This window comes from Streptopelia decaocto (genome assembly GCF_964273445.1).
Source record: "Streptopelia decaocto genome assembly, chromosome: 1".
NCBI lineage: Eukaryota > Metazoa > Chordata > Aves > Columbiformes > Columbidae > Streptopelia > Streptopelia decaocto.
Genome location: NC_138663.1, coordinates 47,529,483 through 47,545,994, shown reverse-complemented (window position 1 = coordinate 47,545,994; position 16,512 = coordinate 47,529,483). Strand labels below are relative to the sequence as shown.

Below are 16,512 nucleotides of genomic sequence, written 5' to 3'. Positions count from 1 at the left end.
TCACAGCTCAGAGAGAATTCTTCTTCAGGGTGTGAGAAGACAAGAGTTCTCCTTCCTGCTAACTCAGCCTTTGGCTTGGAGGCAAAATAAATTAATTCAGAGGTATGTGCTTAGGAAGATGTGACTGAAGCTTAAAACTGCAGGAATGCAAAAATATAGCTGACAAGAGTGTAATTGGACCACTGGGCATTTTTTTCACTGTTTTTCTTGAATTTGTTTTTTTTTTTTTTAATTATTCCCATTCAATGTTCATGAGACAAGGGGCAAACCTGATCTCTGGACCCTGGATGTGACAGTTCTGTGGTTTATTCACCATCAGACAGTTGTCCTTTTCCCTACAAAGCAAGAGTTTAGAAATAGCAGATGTCCCTTTGGGCACAAAAAGGAGCATGATGAGGAAGACAAGACCTCTCCATAGGTAGCCCAAATTAGGGTCCCCCATCTGACTTGCTCTGACATACTCTCTGCACCCAGGGGCTCATGGCTGCAAAGAGACCTCCTTCCACACCAAGGAGTGAGTGGAAGAAAGGATCCTGATCCAGATCTCAACTTTCCTGTGCGGGACTTAATTTAGTAAGCTCTTAATATATGCCTGGGATGAGTCTTGTTTTTGCCTGCAGTTTTTTTGTCAATTAGTGCCCATGGGACTAGATGACTAAATTTGATAATTCTGGGGGAGAGAGGCAGAATTTGGTCGGGTCAGAAACACCCAGAGCTGAAGGGAGGGGCAGGCCAGGAGCGGTAGTTTGCAGGGAGCTGCAATTGCCATTGCTGATTTCATGGCTCCCACTTGCACATTGCCTTCCTGATCACTGCAGCCCAAGCACCCTTCATAGAATCATAGAATCATTTTGATTGGAAAAGTCCTATAAGATCATTGAGTCCAACTGTTAACCTAACACTGGCACTAATCCATGTCACTAAGAATCTCATCTATGGGTCTTTTAAACACCTCCAGGAATGGTGACTCCATCACTTTTCTGGGCAACCTGTTCCAACGCCTGACAACGTTTTCCATGAAGTTTTTCCTGATATCTAATCTAAACCCTCCCTGGCACAACTTGAGGCCATTTCCTCTCACCCTACTGCTTGTGCCTGTGAGAAGAGAACCAACACCCTCTATGCTAGAACCTCCTTTCAGGTAGTTGTAGAGACTGATAAGGTCTCCCCTCAGCCTCCTTTTCTCCAGGCTAAACAGCCTCAGTTCCCTCCAGGAGCATACTAGGTTGTCCCGGCAGGACCTCCCCAGTTTGCAACAAAATTTTGAGCTGTTGGGGCCAGCCCCTGGCTTTCCTCAAGTCTGCAGGTAAATCTGACCTTGTCTGAGTCTCACATAGAAATGGATTCAAGGCCACAGGAGAGTGGAGGGCAGACTTGCCTGTGAGCTGGCAGCACACAGCTGTCCTGTCCCTGCTCACAGAGACAGCCATTGGACCTCTGCCCTGGTGAGCCACTTGGGCCACGACCCATCAGGAGCTGTCCAGCCCACATGTGACAAGGATGGATGAGACTTAAGGCTGGGAAACTCTGATTGATTATTACTTCCCTGAGCTCTGCCAGGGAAATATTATTTATTTTTCAGGGCTGCATATTTTAAGCCCAGGGAGATGTCTCTTTCTTCGTGCCCAGAGGCTGGATGTTATCAGGCCAGCTGCTTCAAAAGCAGAGTCTCTTTGTTGCAGTATCTGCAGCATGTGGGTCTAAACCAAGCTCAAAGTATACCTCTTATCACCCCTCTTGAAACTATCTGGGAAACACAGACCTGGGGCCTTAATTGCTGTGTTTCTGTGTCTCCTTGTCAGTATCAGACTCTGTTAACCCAGAATCATCTGTAGACAGTAGACTGTCATGCAACCCTTTGGAAACCATATGTGTGTGAAAAAGAACTGAACGAACATGGGGGCAAATACAGCAACAAAGGGTTCCTGTGTGAATATCTCTACTTTTTGAACAAGTGAAAGCTCCTTACATTCTTCAGAGTTGAAGCAGACTGGGGACGAGTTCCCAAAATAACTTAAATTCCATCAGCATTAGCCAGTGTAACAGTAAAACCTACAACCTTCATAGCATGTGGGGCAACTTCCTCCCCACTCCCCACCCCACGTTTGCTACTTTCTGGTACCTAAATGGTAAAAAAAAAAAAAAGTAATAATCTTTCAACAGGACAGTACTGTGAAAGCTTTATGAATGCATGGCTAGGTTAGTCCGTGCTCATTTGTGCAACTTGGCTCTCATTGTTCACTGGGTCTTTGCCAAACATATCTGTTGCATAATTATGTGGCTCGCTTTAATAAATTCACAGAAGTTTCTAGGGATGTAACTAATGATTCCCTCTCCTTTCTGTAATTATACGACACCCATCACGATGAAACTTGGGTCCCAATTGGTGGATATGTGCTATGATTTACAGCAATTATCAAAGCCAATGCTATAACATAGGAAAATAGAAACACTCAGCTATATATTTAAACAGCTAAGAGAAGATTTAAAAACCAATTAACTCTGTAAAATCATAAGAGAATTTATTTGTCTGTCCAACAAACAAATGGCCTAATTTCCTTGTGAGCAAACCCAACTTTAATTTTCTGCACTGCACACTGACTTTGAATAATACTGGCTTAAAACAAGAGCAGTCTCACTGAAGTCGACTTCATTACTTGAGATCTCTGCATGGGAAAGTCAAATACAATGATGCCAGGCATGTCTTCACATCCCGCTGGTCTGACTGCGCAGACAAGCCCTTGTACGTGAAAGAGCAAGGGAAGCTTGTGAGAAAGGTTCTCATGGTTTTAGCTTGAATAATGTCTAAGAAAGATATTTAATAAGGAGCTCCAAAATGTGTTCATTGTTTTGGAGTCTTTCCAAGCTCTTTCTTTCAAAGAGCTGTTTCCAGCACATATGATTCAGGGCTGGTTATTCCATGCTCATATATTCCAATGGAAATGGGATGATTTCCATGTTGAGGTACTAGACAGTATTATTAAGGAGCTTAGACCATGCAATTTAGAACCTTTTAAAATGTTTCCATCCCCACATCTGACCTCACTGAATGTATTTAATATGCATTTGAAGGCATAGCCTTGAAAAGTTATTTTCTCTGCTACAGAAGTCTGAGGTATTTCAAAGAACAAATGAAATGTACATACACAAAAATGTACATTAAAAAGTCAAAATTTCTTTGTGGTCATAACAAACATCCATCTTGTCAGGGCTTTATGGCCTAATTCATATAGTACATTCTAGTTAACAGTAATTGTAGGATATCTCTTTGACAAAACGCCAGTTACGGAGTGGCAGTGTGTAGCAGCCTCACCATCTCAGCTACAAACCCCTGGCTAGAATGTAAGTACATACCCTGCGAAGATACTCTTGGGCTTACCTAGGTCAGAGCACTGTACCACGCGAAGATGGCACTGGCAGCGAAAGGGGCACACTGGTCCAAATCCAGATATGACAGGGTCATCTGTTGGAGGCATATCGGCCGACCCTTCATCCTCCAGCATAAAGTCAAAGAGGCCCTGCTGGTGGAACGGCTTGGCCAAGCATTCTGGCAGCAGTAGAACGAAGAGAAGAGCCAGCCTCATGGCTTAGTTCATAGACTCCAGGCACAACCTAGGAATCAAAGTAGGAGATTTACAAAAAAGTAGCAGTTTCCCATAGCTGCACAGTTCCTGCTGAAGGAGGTCCAGTGTATCCACCAATTGCATAACTGTTCCTTTCAATAAATGAAAACTGAATAGTGAAAATAGGACAGTTATGTGATAGGACTCCAGTAACTGCTTGTCAATAGGCTTTTTTTTTCTTTGACAGAGCAGTTTAAAGGCAACTGTAAACACATCTGTTTGCATATTTAGAGTAATATTTATTAGGAACAGGCAGCACTGTCAAATTTGTTATGCAAAACAGTCAACACAATAAGCCACATTTTCCATGTGTCTGTTTTCTGCTAGTGTAACAGTCTATTTGATTTCATTAGTATTTGTTTCATAGCAAAGAGTTTGTCCCCTGGGGATGAACCTGAGGTTCCCAAACTCACTGTGATGCAGTATTTCATGTCTTGAGAACTATTTTTTTTAAGTGCAAGCTTCCTGTGTGTTTTAAATTATAGCCTAGTAAAACTGACTGAGAAAGGGTAGGATCTAGTGATGGGGTGGAGAGAGAGGGGAAGATCTTTAGTTGTTTAAATGAGCTATACTTCTTTTCCAGTTTAAACAGCACAACAAAATGGAACACAATGTTGTGTTATATTGGACATTCTTGGCTTTCCTTACAAATTTTTGGCTTGGGGATTTTATGATATAAACAACGGACCCTGAAAATCCTCCGCTTTGCACTGCATAAGCATTTGAATTGATGCTTATAGTATTGTCAGCACACTTTCTAATGGAACTTCAGGGCCTCATTCTGCAGACTTTCATGCTTAGGAACAACTTCACAGAAGTATATATTGCCATAGAGGTTAACAAGGAAAACTGCTTAAATACGTGTTCTCAGGACCTAGGCCTAAATGTATTTAAACACACTGTACATTGTGCTACTTGTGTTTTGCACTAAGGAGAAACTACAAAACAGCTGTTTGCAGGTTTTGTATCAAGGCTGTATAGATCAGCTAACTTTCTAAAAATTATTTTATTTTTCTATTTATTTTGTATAAAGAAACTTCTATTTTACAAACCTTCATGGGTCTAAAAACAACTCATGAAAAAAAATGAAGAAAACTGCCTTCAAGTATCCAAATGACAGAAAGGCAAACTTGTAATTTATTTAGGACCCTTTTCTTAAAATGTCCTGAATACAGATGTTGCTCTTTGTAAAGAAAGTGAAAATGTCCACTTGCTTCTTCAGGTCAATAACTTCTGAAATGCCTTGTCTGGGCACTAGCTGGGATTCATTTTTTCTCTAGCAGAAGTTATCTAACAGTTAGGGGCGGGGTATAGCATTTCTCAGCTCCATATTGACTAATGGAAAGATTAAAAAAAAATGGGGGAGAGACAGAGTAGGAGGACTGTCTCACTCTTTACGTTGACATATGGAACCTACCAGGTAGATGACTAACTTGGACATCTGATGTTAGGTGAGAGTGGCATACTGGGGCCTCTCTTTCTAGAATACTATATCCAGGTGCTCTAACAGGTGTGGTTAGTATGAAAAAAAAAAAAAAAAAAAAAAGCTAAATAAATGAAAAACACAGGTTTGGAATTAGATACAATCTATATTGTGTCTGGGTTCAATTTCCTTTATGAATTTTTACCTACAGTTGCCAATAATGTAATCCTGCAGAAACCTTCAGGGCTCAGTATTGAGACAATGATAAGGTTACCTTGTGAGATATGCTAGTGTTTTAAAATCATAGCTTACATTTCTGTAATCTACCTAACAGGAAGATGGGTATCTAACATCTTCAGATGTTCCAAACACTTCAAAGTGACTTCATGTGCAGCAAAACACCATTTCTGTTTCCTCTTTAATGGGCATAATTGGTTTATTAGTTGCATCTGAAAGTATTTTCTGTTCCCGGAGCAGACATATTACCTACTGCATGAACTGAGGGGTTTTGCAGACCGTACTGTCAACTGGAGGACCAGAGCATTTTAGCATTTCCTGTTAGCCCAAGTTGGTGCCATGCAAACTTGTGCCATGTCACAGGGCCAGGCTGTGTGCCCATGTGGGACATCCTCCTGTCCTCCTGCCTGCCCTGGCCACCCACCGACATTGGGGCTGTGCCCCTTCCCCAGGAACACCCCCTTGATGCATGCAGAGTGCACAGGGACAAGTAAAGATGTCACAACAAAGCAGTGTTAATACATGGTGATGAGTTCATACCATGATTTAATCTAAAACAAGATTTTAAAAATAATCATTGTTATGTATGAATTATTGTAAAATAAAATAAAAAAATAATAATTAAAAAAAAAAAACAACAAAAAACCAACAACCAAACAACAATTTATTGATAAGCTGAAGCAGGAAGACAAATTTGCTAAATCATCACCATTCATCCTAATAAACTGCCCTGAGAAAATGATCAATAAAACATTACCCCAGTACAAATTATTTTTCAGAATGTACATTAACATCAATAAACATTGGGAATACTGCACACCAACCCTGGCATGAACTGGCAGTTAGTACCTTTTAAAGAGCTTCCCCAGCTCTTTTTTACATATTTGTATATTTTTAAAATATTTTAAAATATTTAAAACTGCTTATATCCCCCCCCAGGGTCACTGGTGAAGCACCATTCATTTCAAGAATCAGGATCTTATCCTGAAGTTAAATTACTACCCCTCTAAAAACCCAAAACAATGCAAAGGCATTTTGGAAGTGTCTTCACACTTCTCATTCACATTAATATTGATGATTTCACTTATCTTAGTTAAACCTTGTAGCAGGCCCTTTGGTCCCTGTTCTGTCAAAATTATAATAAAATCAGTAAAAGCTGTGTATAAATGAAAACTGTACGACAACAAAGGATATCAAGGATCAGAGAAAACAGCAGATACAAGCTACATATTAGTCAGGAATTAGGAATAGATATTTGTCTGTATATTTTTCTCCGTACATGTATTCATACTGTGGACACATATCTGTTGCTATTGTTTGCATGTGTAAATGAACATAAGCAGTTAGAGAAAAAAATACATACAAAACTGTACTATTTAGAAATATTTACATTTCACTTACAAAAAAAATAGAGAGGAGGAAAAAAATCTGAGCTCTTAAAGGTCTGTGACACAATATTTATGTCTGCAGGACATAACTGTTTAAATTTGCTTTAATTATGTGTTTACAATGAGGAAGACTTTTCCACAAACAGAGGAAACTATACCATAGACTTGGCCACATTTCAGTTTAAAATACCACTGGAAAAATGCCTCATCAGTTCACGTCACCACTGTATTGGTGGTCTTCTTGTCAGTTTACCTTAATATTAAGTTTTAAATATTAGTTCACCTACTGTCAGATATCTCTCAAAATACCACAAAAGACAAGTTAAACAATATGTGCAGTTAAAAAAAAAATCCCCTACATTATATGTTTTACCCATTTTGTGTAATAAAGTCTAGATGTGCAAAAATAGGAGTTGAAAGTTTTAAAGAGATTAAAACTGTATTAACAGAAGTAACAACTCCAGGAATTTTCTATTATTTCATTCATAGAAACCTTCTTTATGTGCAAGTCCCTTGTTTGTACACTGTAACATAACACTTTCTAAGATTACAAAGGCATACACTGAGCCTGTTTAACTAACTACTAAGTATTTTTTTCTCTGAAATTGAAACTATATTCATTAATGTTTGGAATATATATGAAGAAACGCAAATGAAAGAGAAATCACAGAGTGCAGTTTAAAACAGAAATGTAAGAACTCACACATTTTTTACACTCACTATATCAACAATTCTAAACACTGGATTGCAAACAGAGAATATACTGCTGCAAAAGTTTACAGCAAGGAAAAAGAAAGGGCTATAGCAGTGCTTATACAAATCAAAACAAGAGACAGAACAGTCAAATAAACAGTAGGAAATCTGCACAGTCCTTGAGAATGCATACTCGTGTTCCCAAGAAACAAAAGTGCTGGATACAAAACTTAACATTGCTAAACATTTAGAAGGATTTTTTCCTTGCTTCTCTTAAAATTCAGCTAGTTCTTGCCGTAGACTTGCCTGAAGTTTTATTAATGCAGCATAGTTCAGGAGAATTACTGAAAACCGTACCTTTTAATCCAGGGATTTGCAACAGGAGCTCTCAAAGCTGAGATGTAATTAAACTAAATATTCAACCCAGGCAAAAGGCTTTGCAGGTGTGGAAAGGAGGAGGGGGTAAGTTCAGCTCAGTGACTGTCACTTGGTGGAAAACCCTCCTGCTTCTATTCCATAGCACAGTTAAAAAATAAGGTTTCTCTCAATGAACACAATCCAGGCTGACACCCACATTAGATCATATGGTAATGATATGTCTCCTGTATTGTAGCCAGAAACTTTATCAGGTCTTTTCCTTTCTTTTCCTCCTTTTCTCTTTTTCATTTGCTTTATTTCTTTTTCATCTGTTTAGAATCCCGAACTACTTGCACACTATTAGACAGATGCTTAGCTGTAATTCAACTTATTTTTTTTTATGTCCCTGGAACATATATTTAGGAAAGTTTTCTTGGTTTTAACTATGTGGGGTTTTTTTTCTGACTCATTACTGAGAAAAATTTTTGGCTGTTCCTCTTGTTTATAGTATTTGTAATTCAAGAGAATGATATAAAATTAATCTTGGAGTTAGTAAAAGTGGAGATTAATATCAGAAAAAGGGGGTAGCTTTAGGTAAAACTATTTAAACAGATATCAACCTGCCTTTGCTCTTGCTATAATCATTGTCAAACCAAGTAGTATATAGCGTAATATACTATTATCCTGTCTAATAATAGTTTTTATGTATTTCTTGAAACTACAGCATGTTTTTCGTATATATGAAAATCATGTTTTCATTAGTAGAATGATTCTAATATTTGTGGTTAGAACTGCTTTATATAAACTTCCCCCTTTTTTTTTTTTTCCTTCTTTTTTTTACTACTTTCTCACCAAGACAGCAAAGCAGAGGGGAAATTAGCTTTAAATGGGGTTTTGGGGTGGGGTTTTTTTTTGGGGGGCGGGGGTTGAGTGGTTTGGTTTTTTTTGGTTTTGTTTTTAGTTGGTTGGTTTTAGTTGTTTGGGATTTTTTGGTGGGTTTTTTGTTTGTTTGGAGCTTTTTTAAAAGATAAAAGGAAAAATGTATCTGGCTCATTGTTCAGATTTATATTTTATTTTAGTAATTTCTGGGTTGATGCAAATACCAGTGGAAGCTAAACTGCAGTTTCTCTATTCCTGCACAATTTTACAAGTCTAGCGAACTGAAAGGAGAGCAAATGCAATAATTACTATTTATTTAGTAATCCAAACACATTGTGAACATGTGTAGTTTCCCTGTGTTGTTAGCTGTCCTATCTAAAGACTGGAGGCTTGTGCCTCTGTGTTTTGACTTGTATCCTTTTATTTCTGCCCCTAGGCTAAGACCAGGTGCAAATCTGAAGTTAAAGCCTATAAAATGTGAAATGATGTTTAAAAGAAGTCTGAATTTTTAGAAATGCAATAAACTCTTGACATTTTAGCTATTCTCTTCATTTAATTTCAAGAAGAACCATTAAAACTGCTCTTATAATTGTTCTTCTTTGGTGGAAGAAAACATGGTAGAATAATTGACTGCTAGTTTTGGTCAGTGTAGCACAAAGGTGTAATCAGACATCTTACATTACACCTTCTTTATATAGTTCACTCTAGAAGTTAAGGAAAATGTATTCACCCCTAGCCCATGAACTAACTTCTTTCCTCTTCCTCTCTACTGGATTCAAAACTGCTAATGGTTTTTATTGTGACATTTTTCTACATAAGATTAGTGGTGTTCCAAGCTTTCATGCTTAAAACAAAGACTTATCTTTGTCCAGAAGTGTCACCATGAGGCTTGCTGAAATCTTGGCAGCATCTTAGTAATGTCAGTTATTTGAACCTTGGTCACCAGCTGCATCTGGTGTTTAAAAACATTTCAAAGCAGGATTTTGATGAGGAACAGGTCAGGGTAAACTTCTTGTCGGTTTGTTTCACATAACCCATTTTCCCAGTAAAACCATACTACATTTGTTCTGATATCTGTTACAGGGTCAAAAGGTATTACAATTTAATAGCTTAGTCACCTCTTTGGAGGCACAGGAAGAGATAGACAGCCACTTCTCCATTTTTGTCCCAGATATTAGGAAGAGTCAAAGAAAAATATAAAGATCAAGGTGGGAACAGGAGGAGTACAGTGTGTTTACTGGGATTACCACCTTTAGGAATTATGAAAGCACTTGTGCTGCCTGTTGAGACCCAGAAGTAGAAGGGGCATGTGTCAGGCATCCACCCCCTCTTGAAATGTTATGTGGAGTACATGGAGGTCTGAGCAACTGAATGGGAGAGTGCTTAGGACACTGAATGTTGGTGCAATACCCCATTAATTGTTTTGAGTCATTTGTGTGTTTTTATGGGAATGTCAGATCCTTTCTGGTACAAATAGTCCTTTAATCCCACTCTTTGCCCCCTGCAATGTCACTCAGAAGATAAATAACTTTGAAAAAAACCCAAATGAACAATAATATTAAGTTGCTATATTATTTTAAGGCCCATGACCATAGACAGGTCCTAGCATTTATAAACTCTCCTTCCCAGTCTGATCTGCTTTGACTACAGCTTAGTCAATATAGAAAAAATCATTATTAGAGCAATCTTGGTTTGTATATGACTTTATCACTCCGGTTTAACAAACTTACAGGGCTACATGCTGTTCCAAATACAGATTCCCAGAATGTTACAGGCAACTGCATGTTAATGTTATTTATGTAACAGTCTTTTTTATTAAATTTTGATGGATAGCATCTGCTTCATTTGCTCACAGCTTATTTTGTGGACCTTTCAAAGGGCAGTGGCAGGAGAGAAGACAGGAAGCCTGCCTGCCTGCCTGCTGTTGCCTGCTCTGCCCGGGTCCAGTGGAAGTCTCTGCAGGAAGGAGATGAGCAGCTGCCTTGCAAGGAGCAAACATACCCTGGGGGAAGAGCTCCTGGAGCGTGGGGCTGGGAGAGAGGCACGTCCAGCAGGCACCCAGTGCTGCCAGCACAGGTTGCAGACTCCTCAGAAGAAAGGGGAGCTGACATAATCTGCCCCTGGGGATAGAAAGAAGAGTGCTTTTTTAGGGAGCATGAGGGGAAAAAAAAAAAAAAAAAAAAAAAAAAAAGGTAGCATTTATTGCAATCCAGAATGTTACTGGAATCAAACCTAAGCAGGAAGACAGGATCTGTCCTGCAGGAATACATTGGCACAGAGATTCAGATTAAAAAAAAAAAAAGGGAGGGGGGGACATTTTTCTTGGGCTGCCTTCTAATAGATCCCAGATTTGATGATCAAAGGCTGGCTAGCATTGTTATGGTTGTTGTGGTAAGGAAGAGGGGCAAGCAAATCTGCCTCATGAACCAGCTAGGTGAGTGTCAGTTCCCATCAGGAAGAGATGAAACAAGATCCCCTGTTTGGCTGTCCCTTAGGGGCCCTCTCCACCTCCTCTACATTACATGCCTGAGCTTTACCAGCTCCCTAGCATGGCATCCTCTGCATTCTCGAATGTACTACTTCCAGTCACCTGCAGTAAACTGTTATTTACCATAGCAATGAAGTTCCTCTACTAAAAATGCAAGTAAATATTGACCTAAGCTTAATAAACATTGATCCAGGTAAATATTGACCCAGGCACAAATTGACAAAGTAGCTAAAGAGACAGAAATGTAATTTCTGGGTATTCTGAGTATCAAAGTTTCCTTCAGTCCTCTGTGACCCTTCAAAGAAAGAGCACTCTCTTTGGAGGAATAATCTCTTCCCTCACTGTCTGTCTTCCCTTCTCTCCTTTTTCCACTCAGCAAGACCAAAGTACTGTGTACCCCCACAGTCATCTCCCTGCTCCCTTCTGAAGGGAGTCTGTGGGATCCACAGGTCACCCTAGGAAAAAAATTCAAACTGTCCTCAGCTGAAGTGTCTGATATGATCATGTCCTTTACTTCGGACTCTTTCTCTATGGAAAGGCCAATCTGTTCTAGTACTCAACAATGGCTTTCCTTCCACTGGCATTTTATTCTCTTCCAAATAAAATCTTTTTGTGCAGGTGTAACCAGCAGCTGCAGCAGCTAACCACATATCACTGTAGCCTTACTATTCACTAGGATTTCAAATGCTCTGAACTTCCACTGTTCAAGACAAAGCCTGTCCTAAATATTCCTCACACTTTTGCAGTGTATGCATGCATTTTGAGATCACTGTTACCTCTCTCAGCAAATGCAGCAAATATGTAAAACTAGACTCTGTATGAGTCCTCCCAGCTCCTAGCCATCCTAGAAACAAAGAGAGAAAAGTAAAAGTGAAAGTGGACCGAAGACTCCAGAACCTCGCTTTGGCTTTACCTCTTCACTTTTAATTAGTGTTGAAGAATCATGAAGAAACATTTACTGTCACACACACTGATAGCCTCTGTACTAGTACTCGGTACCATTTGCTGTGTTTCAGTAATACACATCATTGGATTTTGTTCCTGCCTGACTTCTGTTCAAGCATCAGCAGTCTCCTGCCTTTTGGAAAATCTCCTAAATGAAGGAAAGGGTGTGCGGGTAGATGCCCCTCATCAACAGTACCAGGAAGCTACAACTCCCTATGGAAGACACCTTCCCAGGGAAGTGTTACTCTGAGAGTGTGGGCCATGAAAGTGGGAGTGATGACTTCAGAGGAGAGAGGATTGGTTTAGATAAGAGGAGGTGAAATTTCAAGTGAGCAGCTGTTTAATCAGATTTTGGCCTTTCTTTGTATTTCGCAGTACCCTGAGTTGGAGTCCAAATATTGCCAAGGTTCAAACGAAAGATCCAAACCTTAATTCTCATTTGGATGGCCCTTAGATCATGCTCTGAACAAGCCTCATCATCCCAGCTGGATTACACAATACCCCAGAAAAGGATGACAATAATTCATGCAAATGTTGGAACTATACTCCTTGCATGTCCTCTGTTAGTCATGGGTTATGAACCAGCATTCAGAATGAGACACATCCTGTGCAGATATTAACATCCTATTCCCAGATTACGAAAAACATGTGAATGGCCAGGTCATCCTTGATTTCCTATTTAGTCGTCACAGAGAGTAAACTTCTTCAGGGAGGGCTAGTGACTATATTACCAAGGAAAGTCCTGAAACAGGGAGTGGAACAGAAATAAAGGATGTTTACAATAGGGTTTGTGTCCATGTCTCTGTATTAAAATGCTCCTTTTTTTATGTTGGCAATCTACTGGGGAAATAAATAATTTCTAACTTCAGCTAAACATACAAAAATATGACTTCCAAGATATAAGCAATAATATAATAAAACCTAGCAGTTTTGTTTGGATTGTGTGACCTGACTATGGAGAGGAACTGCTGAGAATCTTAAGTTAGATGGTGATGAGTTACATGAGAAACAACCCTGTCTAAACAGGGTGTGCCCTGTGGGGTTCAAATGCAAAAGACATAACTCTAGAACCTTTGAAGTAACTTGCTGCATTTGAGACAATTTAAAAACATAATAAAGAAAAATAATGATGTGGGAGAAGAGTCCAAAAAGCACAGATGATAATCTAGCATTCAAGGTGGAGAAGTGACGATGAGAACACTATACACTTTAGGCAAATTTTACCTGATTTGAAAACATGGAAAAGTGGAATACAAGCTTCTTCAGGAAGGACAAAATGGAAGTTCGTAAAGAGAGGGCAGTAGAATGATTTAAATTCATTTTCACACTATCATGGCTGAGAATTAAAAAAAAAAAAAAAAAAAAAGAAAAAAATACCCAAACTTGAATATTTTTTAAATCTTTTTCTATCAATATACTATCAGATTTTTTCCACTTCCAAGATCACTTGGAATCAGGGTCATCAGCCATTAAATACTTCCAGGCTGCAGTATTGTTCACAGAAGAGTCTTCAAAATATCCATTGCATTTCATAAAGCATCTAAAGACTTTAAATTGCCCTTAACCGGATCTGGGCTTTCTTTTAAGTACTACTTAAAGAATTTTCTACTTTTATTCTTGTAAATAAGCTCTTTTCAGGATTGCTCAACAGTAATTTTCCACATTCAACCTGGATAAAACAGTGAGGTTTTCTGAACAAAACAGAGTTTAATTCTACATGCAAAAATTCCTTATGTGATGGCAATTCCTTCAGTTCTTGAATTACAATGGAATGTTTACCCTATTGGCAAACAGAAAAAAAGTGAAGACTATCCTTTTTCTACATTGTTCATTGGTTTATTTCCTTCTTTAAAACCTGTTTTTCAGTTATTTCTTTGTTCTATGCCATGTTACTGGAGCAACCTCCTGTTCCAAAAGGACCAGGTACTTTGTGATTTAGAGAATAATGCACATGTCCATTGTGTTTCCACTGAATAAAAGTTAAACTATACTTTAATTATTAATAGTCTTGGTTTGCATTTATTTGTTTCACTTTTGGTCTTTTTTGTTTTCTTGGGTTTTTTGGGGGAAGGTTTATTTTAGATATACATACATAACAGATGAATTTATGAGCATGCTGGGACACACCTCCAGGAGACATAAATCACACCATTTTATTGAGATTGCGGCATCCTGTGATGTATGCAATTTCAAAATTCAGCCATTGAATTTCTTGACTCATCTTCAACTATCACAATATACCAGGAACCTAAAACATTAGAGACCTAAGTCAAGATTTGGAAGAATGACTAACAGGTTTCAAAACTATCTTTAATAGATTTTACTTCCAAAGACCATTTTTTTGAAATCAGGTATTGTATAACACAGTGGAAGACAGACGTAGAAAACAACCAGGCACCCACACCGACTAATCACTTTTGAAATCTCAGTGTACTGAACTAGTTTGAATCTACTAACTAAATTTAAGAAATGAGTTACTTTGCCTTACATGTAGAAATAAAACAGGATGTTTCAAAATGGATGTATTAGCTCTGTAACAAGATGGAAAGCTTGCCTCTGAAGAAGCCACACATGTGCTTGCAAGCAAAAATCTATTCATAGACTGTTCTTCGTTTATAAAACCAAAACCACTGGAAGTTGGATCTTGAGACTTGGACAGGTTGGAACAGTCATTTGTCATGTTGTTAAAGGTCTTACAGTGTGTTCCTGCACTCTGTGTCTCCTCCAAATTATTTGAATCAGCTACACAAGAGAAATTACCTGTCTTTCAGTCACAATTCGAAAATTCGGGTCTCCAAGGAGTTCACACTGTATGTAAGCCATTGATAGACGGAAATGCCATTTTTGTGTCACTTTAAAATGACAATCATTTGGTAAAAGAAGCAATGGAACTAAGTCACAAAAACAAACAATTGTTTTTCAAATTATAGGATATAAGAGAGAAAAACAGGTTTCAAAAATACATCCAAGAAAATTCTAATAAATTAGAGGACTTTGTAGATTCTTCTAGGCCTAACAAAAGCCTTACTTTTGTGGCTTTACTGTTTTAGGGGTTTTGTTCACCTATCCGTTTATGGCTGTAATTTATGTTATATTTTAGCCTAAAGGACATCTGCTATTTAGTCTGAAGTGCCTGTCTACTAATCAGAATCTATTTGTCAACTTCACATCCAGGACAGAAACCCATATGGTTTACAAAGAGTCTATTTTGCAACATCAGTTTTCCTTCCAGGTCCCAAAGCTCCAACAGAATAAACCTCTGGATTATGGATTACAGCAGGTTTGAAGGGGAAATTTAGGGTTACTTTGGGCTAAGATTGCTCTAATACATCTTTATTTTTTTTATGTGGCCTCGAAACGTTAAACTTCAAGTCACCTGAAGTCACCAGGCTCTCTTATATCCTTTGTTATAAGAGTCACCAGGACATACAGGAGATGGCATTGCTGGGCTGAGAGACTCAATGGCCTGACTAGTCTGAGGAGCTCAAGTATTCAACTATAATGACAATAAAATGTGTCACTCTAGGGGTAGATCTCTATTTCATCGCTTGTCACCACTTCACATAGCCTTATTTCTCGGTATATTCTGACTCCTCTGTACAAACGTTGCTGGCCAGCCATTTTATATTAATTTAGAACAAAGTTAGGGAGTTCCCACCATTTACTGAAATTATCTCTCCTTTCCTGCCACCCTCTCCACAATCTCCTAGATTTTTTGTTAATTTAAGCAGCTGGTGCTATTTTGCAAAGCAAACAGCTTCCTCATATAACTTCTTTTTTAAATGGTGAATTGATAATTTATTATGGTCTGTTTCAGATTAAAGGAGAGCAAAATTGGTGGCACTGAAAAAGTACAAAACGTATGAAATGTAACTGCCAAGTACGCTAGAGACAGCAAAATGGTTTTCATAGTTTTTAAAAGTATTCTTTGAATCTTGAAAGATGTTTCAGCCTGTCTGAGATTATTATTTTTTCATGGTTTCTCTTATAATAGTATACCTCAAGATATTTTATTTTTTTAAAAATGAAACCATAATATGATCTCCTGTTTATAATAAAAGATTGGTGGCTGTGGAATATGAAAATTCACATTCTCGTGTTTCAGATCTGAAGCTCTTAAAAATAATGTCAGATATCTTTCATCAAGGAAAGACAGAGTCAAATTACTGCTTTATAATGAAAGTGTGTACAATACTTATTGTGGCTTGAATTTAGTTTTCTTACTAGAATGAGAATTGCTCAGCCTGTTCTAAAAAAAAAAAAAAAGTGAATTTGGCTTTTACAGATTCTCATTTTTCACCAAAATATATGTTTAAGTGTGTATTTTCATCTTGTTCAGTCAAGAAGTGATGTGTGTTTAGGGATTTGCCATTTTGTACTCTTAAGCAGAAGGAACTGCTGTTTGATACTGAGGAGAGATAAGCCTTGTGCTGGGTGCTAAGTAAGACTGTAAAAAATATTGTGGTGACTCTATGATCC

The 16,512-nt window shown here is 38.2% G+C and overlaps 1 protein-coding gene across 1 annotated transcript in view; it reads right to left on the bottom strand.

Annotated features, from left to right (window-relative positions):
- The window catches only part of DCN (decorin), a 40,877-nt gene extending 32,884 nt beyond the window's left edge, over positions 1-7,993 (bottom strand). The window contains exons 1-2 of the mRNA XM_082063691.1: positions 7,722-7,993; positions 3,380-3,612 (exon numbers count right to left, since the gene is read on the bottom strand). Coding sequence (XP_081919817.1) covers positions 3,380-3,584 — 205 coding nt within the window. The 5' untranslated portion in view covers positions 3,585-3,612; positions 7,722-7,993. The remainder of the gene's footprint in view (positions 1-3,379; positions 3,613-7,721) is intronic.
- Between the last annotated feature and the right edge of the window lie 8,519 nt (positions 7,994-16,512).